Source organism: Chinchilla lanigera, unplaced genomic scaffold (assembly GCF_000276665.1).
Source record: "Chinchilla lanigera isolate Chin_1 unplaced genomic scaffold, ChiLan1.0 scaffold00031, whole genome shotgun sequence".
NCBI classification, from domain to species: domain Eukaryota; kingdom Metazoa; phylum Chordata; class Mammalia; order Rodentia; family Chinchillidae; genus Chinchilla; species Chinchilla lanigera.
The window spans coordinates 10,115,716-10,131,942 of NW_004955432.1; the positions used below are offsets into that span (position 1 = coordinate 10,115,716).

The 16,227-nt window shown below is 36.9% G+C and overlaps 1 protein-coding gene across 5 annotated transcripts in view; it reads right to left on the reverse strand.

The window, feature by feature from the left end:
• The window catches only part of Hepacam2 (HEPACAM family member 2), a 40,008-nt gene extending 27,554 nt beyond the window's left edge, over nucleotides 1-12,454 (reverse strand). For 2 of the 5 annotated variants that reach the window (XM_005388032.2, XM_005388034.2), the window contains exons 1-3: nucleotides 12,280-12,454; nucleotides 4,526-4,876; nucleotides 1,099-1,383 (exon numbers count right to left, since the gene is read on the reverse strand). In XM_005388032.2, the coding sequence (XP_005388089.1) occupies nucleotides 1,099-1,383; nucleotides 4,526-4,876; nucleotides 12,280-12,358 (715 nt within the window). In that variant the 5' untranslated portion in view covers nucleotides 12,359-12,454. Of the gene's footprint in view, nucleotides 1-1,098; nucleotides 1,384-4,525; nucleotides 4,880-11,753; nucleotides 11,859-12,279 lie in introns of all 5 variants that reach the window. The other 3 variants (XM_005388031.2, XM_005388033.2, XM_013515908.1) reach the window with 2 other exon arrangements.
• Between the last annotated feature and the right edge of the window lie 3,773 nt (nucleotides 12,455-16,227).

The following is a 16,227-nucleotide window of genomic DNA, read 5'->3' on the forward strand; positions in this document are numbered from 1 at the left end:
CATGTCTCTATCTGTTTTCATGAGAAGCCACTTTGAAGATATCAATATGTAATACAACAAGCATTGTTAATTTCCTACCACTTTGTAACTCTGTATTGTCTGTACTGTTCTTTTGCTGTTTTGTAAAAGGTTGTCTGTCTGTTAATGTTTTCCTCCTTTTATTTTTAAAATAAAAAAAAAAGATATACAGCAATGTATATTGCAGAGACATTTTGTTACAACTACAGTGAGTAGAGGTCAGGGAAACTGCTAACCACCTCCATAATAGAGTTTCCATTATAAATAGTTATCTAGCTCAAAATATCACCAGTGTAGAGACTTGAAAAATCTGTGCTAGGCTGAAATTAGAATGCAGTATTAAAGGTAGAAGAGGTAGTGCTATGGAGTAGAAATGACAGAGAAAAAAGTGAAGGATCTTGCTTGGGTTGGTGATGGTAATATGACCTAAATTGAAGAGTTTGATAAACTTAATGAGTTACAACAGAAAATAGAACAAAATAAACTGATCAGAATACTAATAATAACAGAAAAAAAAAAGAAAACTGAAATCCAGAAATACTCATAATTATCATTTCTTGGGAACCTGAATTTACTCTGGAATAATTCAGTTTTCTCTGATAATGATGCTCCCCCTCACGTTTCTTCTAAAAATGGAACTGAGGAAATGTTCAGAGACAATAGTCAGGTGCTACATACACAATCAGTGTGTAACTCAGGAACACTCTTTTTCCTTGGAGTCAGCTACAGAGCATATCTCTCTCCCAGTTTATCACCACCATTCTTCTTGGGGGGGGGGTAAATAAATTAGTGCTTATGCATGGTTCCTGAAACTGAGATTTTTACTTTTCACCGCACATGAGGTCCTACAGTGGGCTGAATCACAAATCGCATCCTTGATCTTCAAGAAGTAGGGTTGTGCTAATAGATACACATATTTTATGACACGACAGTAACTAGGAAATCTTATTAAAACTAGTGCTGAATGACAATAATGATCAAGACATCTGGTGTAGATATGCTCCGGGCTGGCTCTGTGTGAACTTTTTCTCAGCAAGAATAAAAGGTCATTAGTATTTAAAAACAACCATCACAACTTACAATATATGGTCGGTGTAATGATGCCACTTTCCATTTCGCTGACAGGGTTCTTCACGAGGCAACTGTAATTCCCGATGTCTTCCTTGGTCACTGGAGCAATACGAAGGGTGTTGTTTTGGGGTGAAAAGGAATAGGTGGAACTGGTTCGAACCGGCTTCCCATTCTTTAGCCACTGGTAAACTAGCCTGGTGCCCCCTTCAACACGGCATGTGAGGGTCATGTTTCCCACATACTCCACAGCCCCAGAGGAAGGATGATGCTGCACCACTGGCTTTGTGACAGGGTCTGCAATATCAAGTGACAGAAATAGTTTTTTGTACCCAAGGAATTATAGTAAAACTCCATAAAGTCTTTCAAATATTAGATCCTGGGAGAAATAATGCTAATATTTTATACTTTGAAAAATAACTGCTCAGGCAATAATTGGAATAAGATACCATGTAAAATGCAAAATAATAGAATATAAAAATATTATTCATAGAGTGAACAAGTTCTAGAACTTTCTGTTCATGGATTGTCTAATGAAACCCTTCAGTTTGTAGGTGATGTGTTCAGTGGTTGAGAACCTTAGCTTTTTTACTTCCTGTTTGTTGTGTTTTCTCCAATCCCATAAAGATGTATACTCATAGGCAAACTTTATACAATTATTCACCTTTCTATGAATTAAGCTAGTCCTAATGTACCAGAGCAACTGGATGGAGTGAATGTGAGAACACAAATTTCCATCTGACATCTTCAAAATATTCTGCTCATGTATGGTATACTATTGGCGAACTAAAGGGGTGTTTTAGAGATTCACACATAGGCAATTTTATGCAAGATAACTTATTATATGGTTTACTTATTTTGCATTTCTGTTGCAAGATTATGTTAGTTGTTTTAACAAACCAAGGTCTACATTTCAACCCTGACTCAGTAGGATACTCAGATAAAATACATTATTGGATTTACATCATATGAGAGGTATAAAGACAATTATAATAGAAATTCTTGTTGAAAAGTCAAGTCATAGAAAACTTATTTTATACCATACTACCAATATGACACACAGTAAAAACTGAATACTGTATTTGTCAAATAAATAAATTTCCAAGAACAAATAAATATTTCCTTTCTGAATTTTAACTCTGAAATTTATGAAGAAGGGTAGAAATTACACATGCACTGATAACCATTTCATCAATGTTCCTCAATCTTTGAGTTTCTTGGCTCTTTATTTGATTAAAAATAGTGACTATTCCAGAGTTACCTAGAATTCAGTGCCAAAAGGGTCAGCATTCAGTAGCTTTGAGTGTGGCAATGTTTCTTTCTTGCATATTGGATGGAGATGTATTTAGTAATTTCCTTCACAGAGAAAATAAGATGACACCTAAGGGACTAATAATTGGATCCATACTTAAAATTTCATATCAAGCTTTTAGTTGAGGTAGATGCATTCTTCTCAGGCATATTTAACTTGAATCATGCTTCCATTGTCCTATAATGGAAAAGTGTGCACCAGGACACAACACTAACAGACTAAACTCTCCAGCTCAGAGGAGAAAGAAAGAAATGAAAAACAAGGAGAAAAAAGCTTGAAAGCAGCTTGTAGGCCAGCTGAGTAGTTGTAAAACCTCCAGCATTTTTCAGTGTGGGTATAATTAACCCATTTTGTTCAATCCTTTGTCTTTCCTGGCAAAGACAAAGGATTTGGAATACCATTTATTTACATTATTAATACTTAAAAGGCAAAATGAATGGTGTTCATTTATTATTTATAAAACATTTATGTTTCAAGTGCATCATTGTGTGGAAACATATGTAGTATAGGAAAAATAAGTGACATGCTAATGGTCTTGAATGAGGAGAAGCAATTATTAGAATAGTTATTGGCTTGCGATCATGTGTTGGCCAACAATGGTATAACTCAGCTGTGGAAGTTTCCCTTTGGAGAAGAATGTTTTTCTCAGACCTAAAAGCATTTGAAGGCTTTACTAGATTTTTGGTTTCACTTTGTTAAAAAAAGCTCCAACTTCCCTACACAATAACACATAAGGGATGTTCTATTAAAAGTACAGAGGGAGACAGAATACCATACAGGAAACCCTCATCTGCTTCCACATCCTGGGTCTCAGCTTCCCTTCAGCACTCCCTCTGTCCTCTACCATGATTAACATACAAATAGTTACTGAGGACACAAGGAGCAGTGAGGTTTTAGTCACCAAGGACAAAGCAGCCAACATCACAAAGTCCCCTCGCCTATGGACCTTGTATTTTACTTAGGGAAGAGAAGCAATAGATAATTAAAAATATGCAATATGCCCAGGTGGTAATAAATGCTACAAAAAAATAGTGAAGCAGAACTGAAGATAGTGCCTTTGTGACTTTATGGTGTGTGTGTTTGAGGAAGTGAGGGCATAGCTTGTACAGTGTAGTTAGGAAAGACTTCATAGATAATGCAATATTTCAGCTGAAACATTAAAGGAAATGAGAGAAATATCAGGAAGAAAATCCATCAAGGTAGATTAAATAGCAAGTACAAAGGTCCTGAGATGTGACTGTGTTTTCCAGTTTCAAGGAAGAGCAAGACTAGCATGGCCAGAACAGAGTGAGGGAAGGGAGCAGAGGTAAGAGCAGGATGAAGTAGGTGCTGGATATTCAGACAGGTGCTGGGAGGAGTTTAAGGTGCAGGAGCAGAAGCAGAGAGACCAGATGGCAGGCTGTTTTATAACCCAGACCACAGCCGGTGATGTCACCTGGGACAGGACAAGGGCTGGTGAGGAGTGAGTGGATTCTGTCTATATTTTGAATGTAAAGCCAATAAATTTTCTTGTGACTAGGATGTGGGATGTAAGAAAAAGAGTCAAGGACTGTAAGATTTTGGCATGAGCAACTGATAAAATAGTATTAATATTTACTACAATGAGAAATACTGTCAAATGAACAGTCTAGAGAGAAAAATCAGAAGTTGGACTTTGGGCATAGCATATTTAAGGCATAAAAGACACATCTTACTAAGAAAAACAAATATCTGAAAGTTAGCTGACCTCATTTTTTAGCAGACATTTCCAGAAACTTTTTATTGCTGTTATGCATGATAATTTGAGATAATTCTCCCCCAAATGGTGTTGGACACTGTACATATCCCTTATGTGCATGTCTAATTTAATTCTCAGAAAGCCTTAAGAAATAGATAATAATGTTATTAGTGTAATGTTATTACAATAGTGTTATTATACTACTATTACACAATAGTGTAATACATTACAGTATATATTATACATAGTGTAATAATGCTATTACGATAGTGTTTTTAGTGTAATGAGGCTTTGAGGATTAATTAGCTCATTCAAAGTTGCATAGCCAGAACCTGAAGCCCACCGGCATTGATGTCGTGGGCTTCTGCTCACTCCATACTAGCTTCTATATATAGTTAGAGTAGACTCACCATCGACAGTGACTTGTATCTTCTGACTTGAGGATAGGGTTCCATTTCCTTGAATGTTGACCTTCACAATGTAATTACCTTCATCATCAAACTGCAGTGGATTAATGAGCAAAGATGCATTGGGCGGCCTCATGGTGAACTTATGCTGGTATTCCAAGTCCGGAACTACAGACTTATTCACAGAGCCCAATAAGTATTTGGGCATCGTGTGGGGTCTCTCAAACAGCCATATGATCTGGATGTCTGACGCCAAAGTATGGAAGCCATAGTGCACAGGGAGGTAGAGGGCCTGACCTCTGATGCCGTGGACAGTGTGTGATGGCACTGTCACCTTCAGTCCAGAACAAGAACCTGCTACAAAGGAAAGGAAAGCTGTGAAGATTCTGGGCCACATTTCATAATCCAAAGAGGCAACTGCAGAGAGAACTTGATCTGAAGATAATCCTTTCCAGAGAAGAGAGCCTTCTAAGTACTGACCATTCCTGTACTGGTTACAGGTAGAAGTAAATATTTGCCTGTGAAACCTGCTGCATTTTAAAAACTCCACCCAAAGACTATGCAGATTGCATGACTTCCCTAAATGCGAGATGAAAAGGAAAAGCAGAAGTTGTTGACTGTGACTGTTCAAGGATAATGGGAGAAGGAACACAGAAAAGGATGATGAGTTCTAAAGTCCAATGAAAACAATTAAAACATTTATAATTATGACTAAATGTCTGCGTCAAATTCTATCCTAATAAAACTACGCAGTCTCAGATACTGGTGGGTTACTTCCTTCCCAAAACAATTTCCCAAAGCCTTCTGAAATGGCTTAATATTCAGCTTTTTGGAAGTCTTTCCTTTTAACCAAAGCCTTGCTTGATATAAATAACTCAAGGAGAGTGGCATTAAACTATGATCGGCATGTCAAGGAGTTCTGGCCCAGAAGAAGAAGGGGACATGTTTGAGGATCAGCGAAGGGGAGTCACAGATGAGCAGATTGGAGAAGGAGGAGCACAATAAGCTATGAGGTCAGTAAGGTGGCCAGGAGAGAGAGGGTGAGACCACAGAGCCGGGGGAAAGACTGGCAGTTTTAGTTTGAGCTGAAAATGCAATTGGAGTTTGGGCCGCAGAGGGGGATATGATTTCTCTTATGTTTTGTTAGACTCACTTTAGTTGCTGTGCAAGGCTTTGTGGGTAAAAGCAGAAACAGAGACACTACTTAGGAGACAACTGCAATAAAACAGATAAGAGGTGATGTTGTGGTGGGTGGACCAGGCTGGTAGTTAGCGATATTATGGGAAGAGATTGGCCATGCTAAAAAGGGTTGCTGACACAATGGAGGTGGGATACAAGATACAACAAAGAGTCAAGAATGACTTATGTGCTCTTGACTGAGGTGAACTAGAAGAATGGAGTTGTCACTAGTACACTCACCATGGGTGAGAGAACTGGTTTTTATGGGGAAGATTAGGAGGGAGGTTGGAGCATGTTCATTTTGAGACGCCCGTTAGGAAGCCAAGAAGAAATGAGTGTACAAGCTGAAGAGGAATGTTTAAATAAAGTAGTTGGGAATGTGTTAGAGACCCAAACAGCCTCAGGTCATGGAGCAGTGCTTACTACACAGCTCTGTGCAGTGCCAGATTGTTTAGGTCCAAGAATTCACTGCTGTGTTTCATGTCTGCAGGTTTCTCTACAGTTTTTGGTACCTTGGAAATAGCCCTGTCTTACATTAAACTATGATATGTTGTTTAGTGTTATTTAGTATTTACTTAGTATTTGCAGTGAAAAGAGAGTCTTCCTCAGCTCAGACCACCATGGTTCTGGAACTCCAAGTGCTTTGCTTCCAAACTTTCATTTTAAAAGTGGGAGAATATGGTCTGTCCATCATAGGAACGTTTGAAATTTGGGGGGCAGAGAATGGGCAGAATTTAAATGTGGAGTATTTTGAACTGTGAGAGAGAAAAAAGAGAAGGGAATGGACAGTGGAGACAGTGAGAGTAGATACTCTGGAGGAGTTTTGCTGTGGAAGGGAGCAGAAATGTGGGGTGGAGCTGGGCAGGTTTGCCCAATGTTTAGCTCTTAGGAAAGAACCACTAGAGAGGAAATGTTGAAGGAATAGAGATGCGTGAGGGTAGAAGAAAATCCTGGAGGAGACGAGGCCAGAAATGAGGTACAAATGGAGAAATTTTACAGTTTCAGTGTTCTCATGTACAAAGTCCTTGTTCTCTTGACTGCTTTCCCTTTTCATCAGTTTTTAAGAAGGGAGACTCAGCTTCATTGGTCATGATATGGAAGACCATCCATATAAAGAAGGGAAAAGGAGAAAATTCTCTGTCTTTCAGGAAATTTTTTTTGGAGAAGCTCAAACACGTAGGCCTGCCCCTAGGAAGAATCAAATTCAACGAACTTTAAATTTCTCTTTTTCCTTTTCTAGGCAAAGGTGGGAGCAAAGATTTCCACTGTTTTGGCCTGTAGTAAGCTGTAAGTAGAGAGAGAAACTCTGGGGCTGCCGGCGAAGTTAGACCTAGGAGTTCTGGAGCAGAAACACAAAGTGGAAGAAAAGAGGAGATTAGAAAGAAAACAGAGCCCTAGACACTCACCTGAAAGCAACTAGAAGGATGGAAATGTACGAGTGCAGGGAAACAGACTTTGTCTTACAGGCTGTTTGGTCTCTGTGTGTACTTGTGATTAACATAACTTTTTTTCTGATAATGGACTGTACTTGTGCTTTCACTTTAGTGATCATTTCATATCACAGGCATTACAAAGGATTTTGCTTCTCCATTCTGTTCTGAAAAGCTCAAGAATGTTAAATTGGGGTTTACCCCCTTTAATATGAGTGATTAGAAAAAGAGAGAACAATGTGCTGGGAAATCTGTAGAGAAGATAAAGTGAATTTCAGAAAGGGGTAGTGGTTTTCACAGGGAAATGATGAGAAAGGAAGATGGTAGAGCAAATCAGTGGCTTAAAACTAGTGGTGTCAATTGGGTGTGATGGCACACACCTGTAAATCCCAGCAGTTTGGGAGGCTGAATCAGGAGGATCCCAAGTTTGAGCTCAGCCTGGGCAGCTTTGTGACTTAGCAAGACCCTGTCTCAAAAAATGGGGTGGGGCTGGGGATGCAAGTCTGTTGGAAGGCCCTTTGTTCAATCTCCAGTACTGAAAAACAAACAAACAGTCAGTGATATATAAAGTGAAGCAGAGGCTGGGTTGGCGTGGGGTGCAGCTCTTGAAGTCATAGACGGGAGAAAGGAAACGATTCCTCCTAGTGTGTGTGTGAGTGTGTGTGTACATGTGTGTATGTGTATGTATATGTGTATGTGTCTTCTGCACAAAACAAAAGCATTTGCATACTTTTCACTTAAACTGGAGATAAGAAACTCCTGAGAAGTTCCTGACAAGCAATAAATAAAAGCTGGTTTTTAAATATTCAACATTACTAGTTTAAGATACATAAACTATAACTTTCTCTACATAGTGTATTGTTGTATTCTTTTTTCTTTGAGTGAAAATTAAGGTAGTTATGAGAATCTCATGGCTGAGTTCTGATCTTGGATTCCTCCTCCTCCATAAACTAGTTAATATTAAACTTGTCACATGTAAGTTGTAAATACCCTGAAATAAGGGTATTTAGGAACCCATTCTCTAAATTTGCAGTGAGATTACTAGATTGGATATTTGGGTAAAGTTAAAGAGCTACTGAAATGTGAAGTCTCGGTAAAAGCCACACATTCAGGAAAAAAAAAAATCAGTTAGTCATGTGACCTTAGATCAGTCATTTTACGTCTCAACCTATTTTTGCATTTGTGAAAAGAGGTCAGTAGTCCATGCAGTCTAAGACCTTTCTCAAAGCTCTAAATGTTTACGTCATGACCCCCCCGCGGTGACCTTCCTAGGGCAGCAGCTACTTACATTTGAAGGTGAAGATGTCAAAGAATGTTGAAGTATCGAGTCTCAGTCTCTAGAACACTTATTAAGTTGTCAGTCCTGGATATTATTAATAAAGTGCTGGGAATCCACACTAATGCTTTGAGAATGCACAGGGAAAAGCCGAGTGGCTGCTGACATAGAATTAGGTAGTTGCTTCTGGCAGGGAGCAGGTTTGCATCCACTTCTTGGTCCTTTAAGATATTTCACAGCTCAACCTAGAAACTACAGCTAGACTGAGATATCCAAGTAGATAGCCTGGATTCAGTTTTGGCTGATCTCTTCTTGTCATTTGTTACAGAAGGGTTTTTGTTTTGTTTTGTTTTGTTTCTTCGGGGAGCTTTGCATTGTTTTGTTTTTTAAGGGAAGAAACCCTTTTAGTCTACCTTCTTTGTAATTGCAGTTTGAAACAATTGACCAGGCTTTAGTTAATATTCGGGAAATGGGTGGGAGGCACTGCACTACTTCAGATTGACTGTGGAATGGAAACGTTGTTGACTTTTGGATCTTGATTCAGAACTAGTTTTAAGTATGAAAAGACTAGTTAGGGTGTCTACAAGTAAAGCTATGAGGAGAATTTTATTGAATAAATATTAAATACAATACAAATATTGCAGCCCAGAGGAAAATAAGACTACTTCAGTAGGAAATGACACTCTTTATGGCATTTATGACCATTGTTTAAGTGGGGATGTAGATCTTTGGTTTAGTTTAGAGACTATGTCATGTAACAATACCTTAAATAATATATTGCCATTGACATCTCTAAATATATTCAGTGTTTCGATATCAAACGATAAAAGTTTTTAAAATGTGTATGTGACAGTAACAACACAATTCTTACACTCTCTACACTATTTTTATGAAATAAATTATAGGTAACAAGTTATAAAAATGCAGCAAGGAATCAGTTTTTCTTTAAACAGTATCTTATTTCTTTTTTTTGTGTGTGTGTTTTTTTTTTTTTTTTTGGTTTTTCTCCGGTACCGGGAACCGAACTCACGACCTTGCACTTGCCAGGCAGGCGCTTTGCCGCTGAGCTAAATTCCCAGCCCCAACAGTATCTTATTTCAGTGACCTAAAATCTATGCATTTTTTCTGGGAAGATGTGAACTTATTCATATGATACAATCTTTATAGTAAAATTTAGGGTCTAAACAGATAATTGGATGATTTTCTATATTTTCATAACGCATACTACTGTTGCTACTTATACGTTTCCCACTATAGATGTGAAAAATTCATGCTGCCAAACATGTTAGTTTACTAATTTTAGATAAGTTGGCATTTTGAGAAATTTTCAAGTGCTCTTTTCTAGTTTTGCAAGAAAACCCAAAGAACTAAAGCTAGTGATTTTAGAAAGCCATCTACTGTATGAACAATTACATTTCAAGAAAGCAAATAATATAAAAATTAATGAACTTTCCTTTGGTACTCCAAATATTTGAATTTAAACAGATTAAATTTTTGTTAGATTCATTGATACTTTCTGAGTATAAAAAGCAAGACAAACTAAGGCAGTAACACTCGTCTAAAGAGACTGATAATTCCATTCATAATCTGTGATATAAAATTATAGCACTCATTTGTCTTTTTGATTCTTTTAAACTACATAGTAACAGTATCTATCTAGAGACCATGCTCATGGGTGGAATGGGTTGGACCTGCATATGTAGACATCGTACTGTCTCCCTAGTGTAAGAACCTGAAAGAGTACATAAAATCCAAAAGGTACAATAGATATTTGAAAGGGAAAGAAACTGCTCAAAAGGAAAGAACAACTGGAATAAGGGAAAGGAAAAAAGAAAGAAAGAAGGAAAGGAAAAAAATATATATACACACAGGAGAGCTAACATAATTGTACTAATTTCTATTGGTTTATTGAAAGGAACAGTTAATGTTTAACTTTTTTGACCAATTTTACATGCTTATATCTGATAATCTGCACAACAACTTTGAAGACAACAATATGCAATATAACAACCATTGTTGAGTTTTTATCATCTTATTTTTTGAAATTCTGTATCATTTCTAATGTTTTTGAAGTTATTTTTTATTCTCTTTAAGAACAAAAAGTATACAATATTAAAGAATATTTGAAGTTATACTGTAGAGTGTACCTATGTTTTAGCAACAAAGAACTTTCTAGACCAGTTTTGTTGTATTGAATTTAATCATTAGGTTTCACAAAGTGACCTCTGTTGTAGCTTAAAATAGATGACATTTATTTCTTCATTACCATGCACGGTATTAATAAGCATAAAAAATACTGTTGGCTGAAAATAAAGCCTTGACTCTTTGTGGAAAATAGAAATTATGACATTGTGCTTTGAATAGACTGTACAAGCCATATATTTTGGCTTCGGATTTTTAGATATTTTTACAAAGGATATACAAACTAAAATTCAATATCCCTAAAAGCAAAAATATTTCCACATTACTTATGATCTTTAAAACACACTACCTATGGTGAAAAGTAAAAGTGCATAGAAAGACAGTCTTGAGATATAAAGATGGATTTCACTATTTATGGATTTGTGATTTCTCTAAAGTATATCTTCATCTTTATTTAGGTCAAATTTCTCAACTCAATTTTCTGTAAGTTCTACCAAAGGCCGTTTTCAAAAACATAAATTATAAAATGAGAAGTTTGATTGTTTTAAAGTAAAAAATAAGATACTTTCAAGATACAAGATACTTTCAAAGCTAAGAAAAAATACCAAAGTATGATGATAATTAAATTTTTCAAAAATTTTGAACAATGAAAATCTATCATAGGCTTAAATTTGATAGCAAACACTGTAATAACTGAAACAATCACAGCTATGGGAAACTCAAACACTTTAAAAATTTAAAGATCGTACATTTCATAGGTGAGAGATGTACAATTGATGCAAATAAACCTGAATAAAATGTTTTTATAGCGATAACTGTAACAAAATATATTAGTGAAAGTAAGGCTTTACATAAATGAGAAAGCCAAAAAATTGAAATTGTGCACGTAGTTTGATTTGTTCTTTAATTTAAGGAATAAATCCTATTTTGAATTTCCATCTGTTGAATATAAACAAAACAAAATCTAACTTGACTTTTTAAATCTACAAATAGAAAGAACAGAAAAGAGAATATCTGGTGAATACAATGTGGGTGAATTAAAACAGTGGAAAGGTGAAAGAAGGATTCTTTTAAAGGATTTAAGGATTCCTTTATCTAAGGAGAAAGAGAAGAACAAAAATTAAGATACAAAAGAAATTAGTAGGACTAGACATTGGGCAAAGAAAAGCTAAAGACATTAGGGAAATAATCCTTTTTAACTTACCTCTTTTGTCAGCTTAAGACTACCGTTTTCCATAGTTTACAGTGTAGTAGGTAATTTCAAATAAAGCAGAATCAACAGTTTACAACAATAGCTTTTAAACTGTACCTTTAATTAAAGAAATATATTTAATTAAAAGAAAACCACTCCTTTAAATTGTTGAGTTTCATTTTAAGCATTAACAATTCAAAGGCCTATTTGAATTTGCCAAAATAAATGCATTGACGCTATGGAACCTGTATGTAAACTGTGTTTAAGAAAAAGATCCATTCTATTTTTCTAGTGACTTAACTTTCTTAGCGAGTGCTGGTGACAATAACTATTGTTCCAAGAAAACAGTAGCCATCTACTTACTGAACCCGGTTCCTTCTAAATGTTGCCCATTTGTTGCTGGAGCATTGTGTTATTGTTTAAAGATTCTCACCTGCTCTTCAATTTTCTGAGAAAATCTATGCCTTACAGCAAATATTTACCTTATGCCCACAACTAAAAACAAAACACCTGAAGTACAATTCATTCAGGGCCTTACCTAAGAGGAGGAGGTATATTTTGCACTGGAAGATCCCAGCAGTGCTGCTGTGGAGCTCCATGAAAGCATCCTGCCCCATGCAAACAGTGTCCTATTCTCAGCGGTGAGTTGTTTCATGGACCAGCATCTGCTGGTTTATTTGCTAGGGAAATTAGCAGTGAGGTAACAGACCCTATCCTGCCTCTTGCCTCTGTGATTTGAATACAGAATGATGTGTATACAAAGGACACAGGGAGTGGGCACACCTGTTATGTGCTTTGTAAGAATACAGGCCTACGACTTTCCGTGTGGTTTCTTAGTGATTATCAGTAACTGTCAGTATGTTTTATAAATTATTCTTTGTTATTAGTAATCACAAGAGGCAAAACATCCCTCTGGATGACTTTCTTGGAAAATAGTGTGCTTTCACAATAAACAAAAAAAAAAATTCCTCTTGTACAAAACTATGCTATTATTGTGAAACTTAAGACATTTTTCTATGAAAATTGAAATAGCTCATGTATCTACTAAGCAGTTATTAATCCTCATGATGTCACCAATTAACATGTGACAGTTGCACCAAAGATGCCAAAAACAAAACCAGAGTGTCTTAAAATGCAGTTTTTTCTATGTTGTATTCCTTATTACAAATGACCGCTATGGTTTTGTTGAAATCTTACAGATTCATCTTATTTTTAGGCAGATCACAGGTGTGTTTCCAAGTGGTGCTGAAGATCATATTGTGCATAATGATAACAAAAAAGCCTGTGCCAATAGATAATATCTGAGGCCGAATTTCACAGCTGAAAGTGAGAAGAAGCAAACCAATGACGCAGAAAAGATTTTGCCTGCACTGTGGCGTCCTGGCACGGTGTTCTCACCTGGGCATCGTCGTGGTAGCAGGTAGCCTGAACACTTCTGCTTAATTTACCAAGTTATAAGTTAACTTCCATTTGCAAGAAGGCTCCCATCCTATTAAACTGAAAGAATATTACCAAACCCACATCAAATCAAATAAAATTCCTTGCATAAGTCAATTTGAACAGCAAGGGCTCACTGAAGTTCATGATGAGAGGGGAAGGCAGAGCATTGCTCCAGTAAAATTAAAAGTTAAAAGGAATGATAGTTATTCTGGAATCCAACTTATGCAGGAAGACTTCCACAGCAAACAAAGTGGCTACTGAGGAATTTGAGTCCTTTTTGGAAGCCATTTTATTTTATTTTTTATTTTTTTATTTTTTGGTTTTTCTCCGGTACTGGGAACCGAACTCACGACCTTGCCCTTGCCAGGCAGGCGCTTTTGCCGCTGAGCTAAATCCCCAGCCCCTGGAAGCCATTTTATGATCTCTCCACACTTCAGAAACACGGCAAGAGCTCCCTTGGCCACAGGTAATGACTGTACCACTACATTCTCTGCTGTATCTCTCGATCTTGTACCTAGATCTCGTCATAGCACTTATTGCTCAATCTCAATTTATTTGACTACATGTTTATTTTACCTCCCAGTTCCTCAAATACAGAGAAAAACCGAATTTATGGATCCTTAGGTCTAACTGTAGTGCTTCACTAGCATTTTTGTCAAGATGTTTATCCTAAAACAAACCTCAAATGCTCTTTGGCCTATGCCTTCTGCTTCTCAGGTGATAGTTAAGAAATGCGCATAACTTTAAAAGTTGAGTTGCATAACATGAAATTTGGATTTTAATATGGAAATTGCTCTGGTGTCACAGTTCTTCCAACACCATAGAGGTCACTATTGATCTCCAATTTCTGTTATCAGAGAACTCCTTTCTATTGTTTTTTTTTTTTTTTGGTTTTTCTCCGGTACCGGGAACCAAACTCACGACGTTGCACTTGCCAGGCAGGTGCTTTTGCCGCTGAGCTAAATCCCCAGCCCCCGCTTTCTACTGTTTTCCAACTAAGTGATGGCTCATGGTGAAATTTTTTAAGTCCTTGGCAAAGTGAGAAAAGTACAACGTTGTGCATTTTCCCTAATGTTAAATGTACTTGATTTAAAAGACTTTTTTAGTATGATTTTTACTATTTCCCTGGTTGCATAAATTCTTTCATGACACAAAGTGATAGTTGATGTTGTATAGATATATGCAATAGCAGGATAAATTACACTTGTGATCTTTTCCTGTCATGACATACATTAAAATTCCCAACGCCTGTGGGACATATCTTAAAGAAGTGCTACATGCTGTAAGCGCGGCAAATCTCCCTCTAGTGGTAGGTTTGCACAAGTAAATCCTTATCTGCAGGAATAATTTCTGAATTCAGGATGTTTACACAGGAAGTTATATAAGCAAGGTTCAAAATTTAACTTCAAGTGTTTTTACACGATTCTTAAAATATTTGGAAGTGTTACCATTATAAGAAATTTACCACCAATATCTTGCATCGCACTTGGAACCCACTGGGGAAGCTCTGCTCTATCATACCGTTCAGGATAAAAGGGCTTACAGCCTTACCGTTTACTTATCTTAGTTATATTTGCCTTTAAAATGAGGTGACTGATTAACCTGAAACAATCTACATCCATGGCGACCAAAGTGCAAACAGTGCAAGGAGTCACTGGGATAGTGTTTGTGTTTGCACTTGTATATGAAAATATACAGTCTTATGCAGGTGTATGTGTGTGTGTGTGTGTGTATGTGTGTTGGGAGGGCAGGGCTTTTTGTTAACTTTCAGGTCACATTAACATAGTTTACAGTCCAGTTTAAACTGTAAGGTTAGTCTTGCTTTATACAGCTACAGGAAATTTCAAACACTCATAGTCTTCAATTCACATTCGTGGAGTATTTTGAAGTGGTAAACAGTGGAAAGGGAGGTTGTGAAATGTCAAAGTCGAAGTGGGAGTCTATGAAAGAACTAGGGGAAATGGTGTTTTCTTCTTGTAATTACATAGACCATAGAGAGGATTACAGCATAGAGAAGGCTGGCTACTTGAGGAGGCTAGCATGCAGGCCTGTGTATGTGCCAGTGCTCCTGTCTGCATGTGATGCTGCCTGCCACAATCCTAGCTCTATCTTCCGTGGCTGCTAGTTGAAATGCAGTAGTATCTTTCCATCTGGGCACCTGACCGTGTCACTGCTTTGCCTTTAGCTTCTGTTCTATTTACTCAGGAAGCACAGTCAGACTGCCCCAGAGTAGCCAACTTCTCCATCATGCTGGTCTTTACAGCATGACAAGAATATTTTGGTGTTTTCCTGATCATGCCAAGATTGCAGTTCGTATTTGAACTTTTGAAGGCTCCTCCTTTTTATGCTACTAAACTGCTAATGCCATTACCTAGAACCAAATCATCTCCCTTAACTGTGAGCTATAATGTTCCAATCTTCAAAAACAGGTCTGGCTATCCTTTTCAAGGGACAATTATCTAGGATGATTTTCTTCAGGCTTGATTGCAGGCCATCCAAACTTTGTACTAGGCTTCTCTGCCCTACCACTGATAAGAGTAAATCACATCTATTGCAAAATGGGAATGAAATAATATACTCCACTAAAAAGTGTTATATAGGGCATTTTTATATAACAATAGGGTATGTTGACATAGTTTACTTAGACAACATCCAGAATTTACTTCCCATGTTTAGATTATCTTACTTGCAGCTTTTGGGTTGTCCAATTCTCTAGATCACAAGAAGTAAACTAAAATGTAGAGCATTACAGTAAAAGTTTTACAGCATTCCAGAATCAAACAGCTATGAGAATAACTAATTTTTCTAAATTTGGCCAATAAGATAAAACAAATACATTGGATTAAAACAAAAGAAACCCCTTTTTTTCATTACTCTGTGTAGTTGAGTATATGAGGGAGAAAATTCTGGGGCTGAATCTAGGTGCTAGTTCAATCAAGCTGTAGTGAAATGTGTGGATTATACACCCCGTATAGATAAATATTCTCACTGCTAAAAATGGATTTGAAGTGCTGGGATCCTTATAAGAGTCACCAAAGGTCTGAAA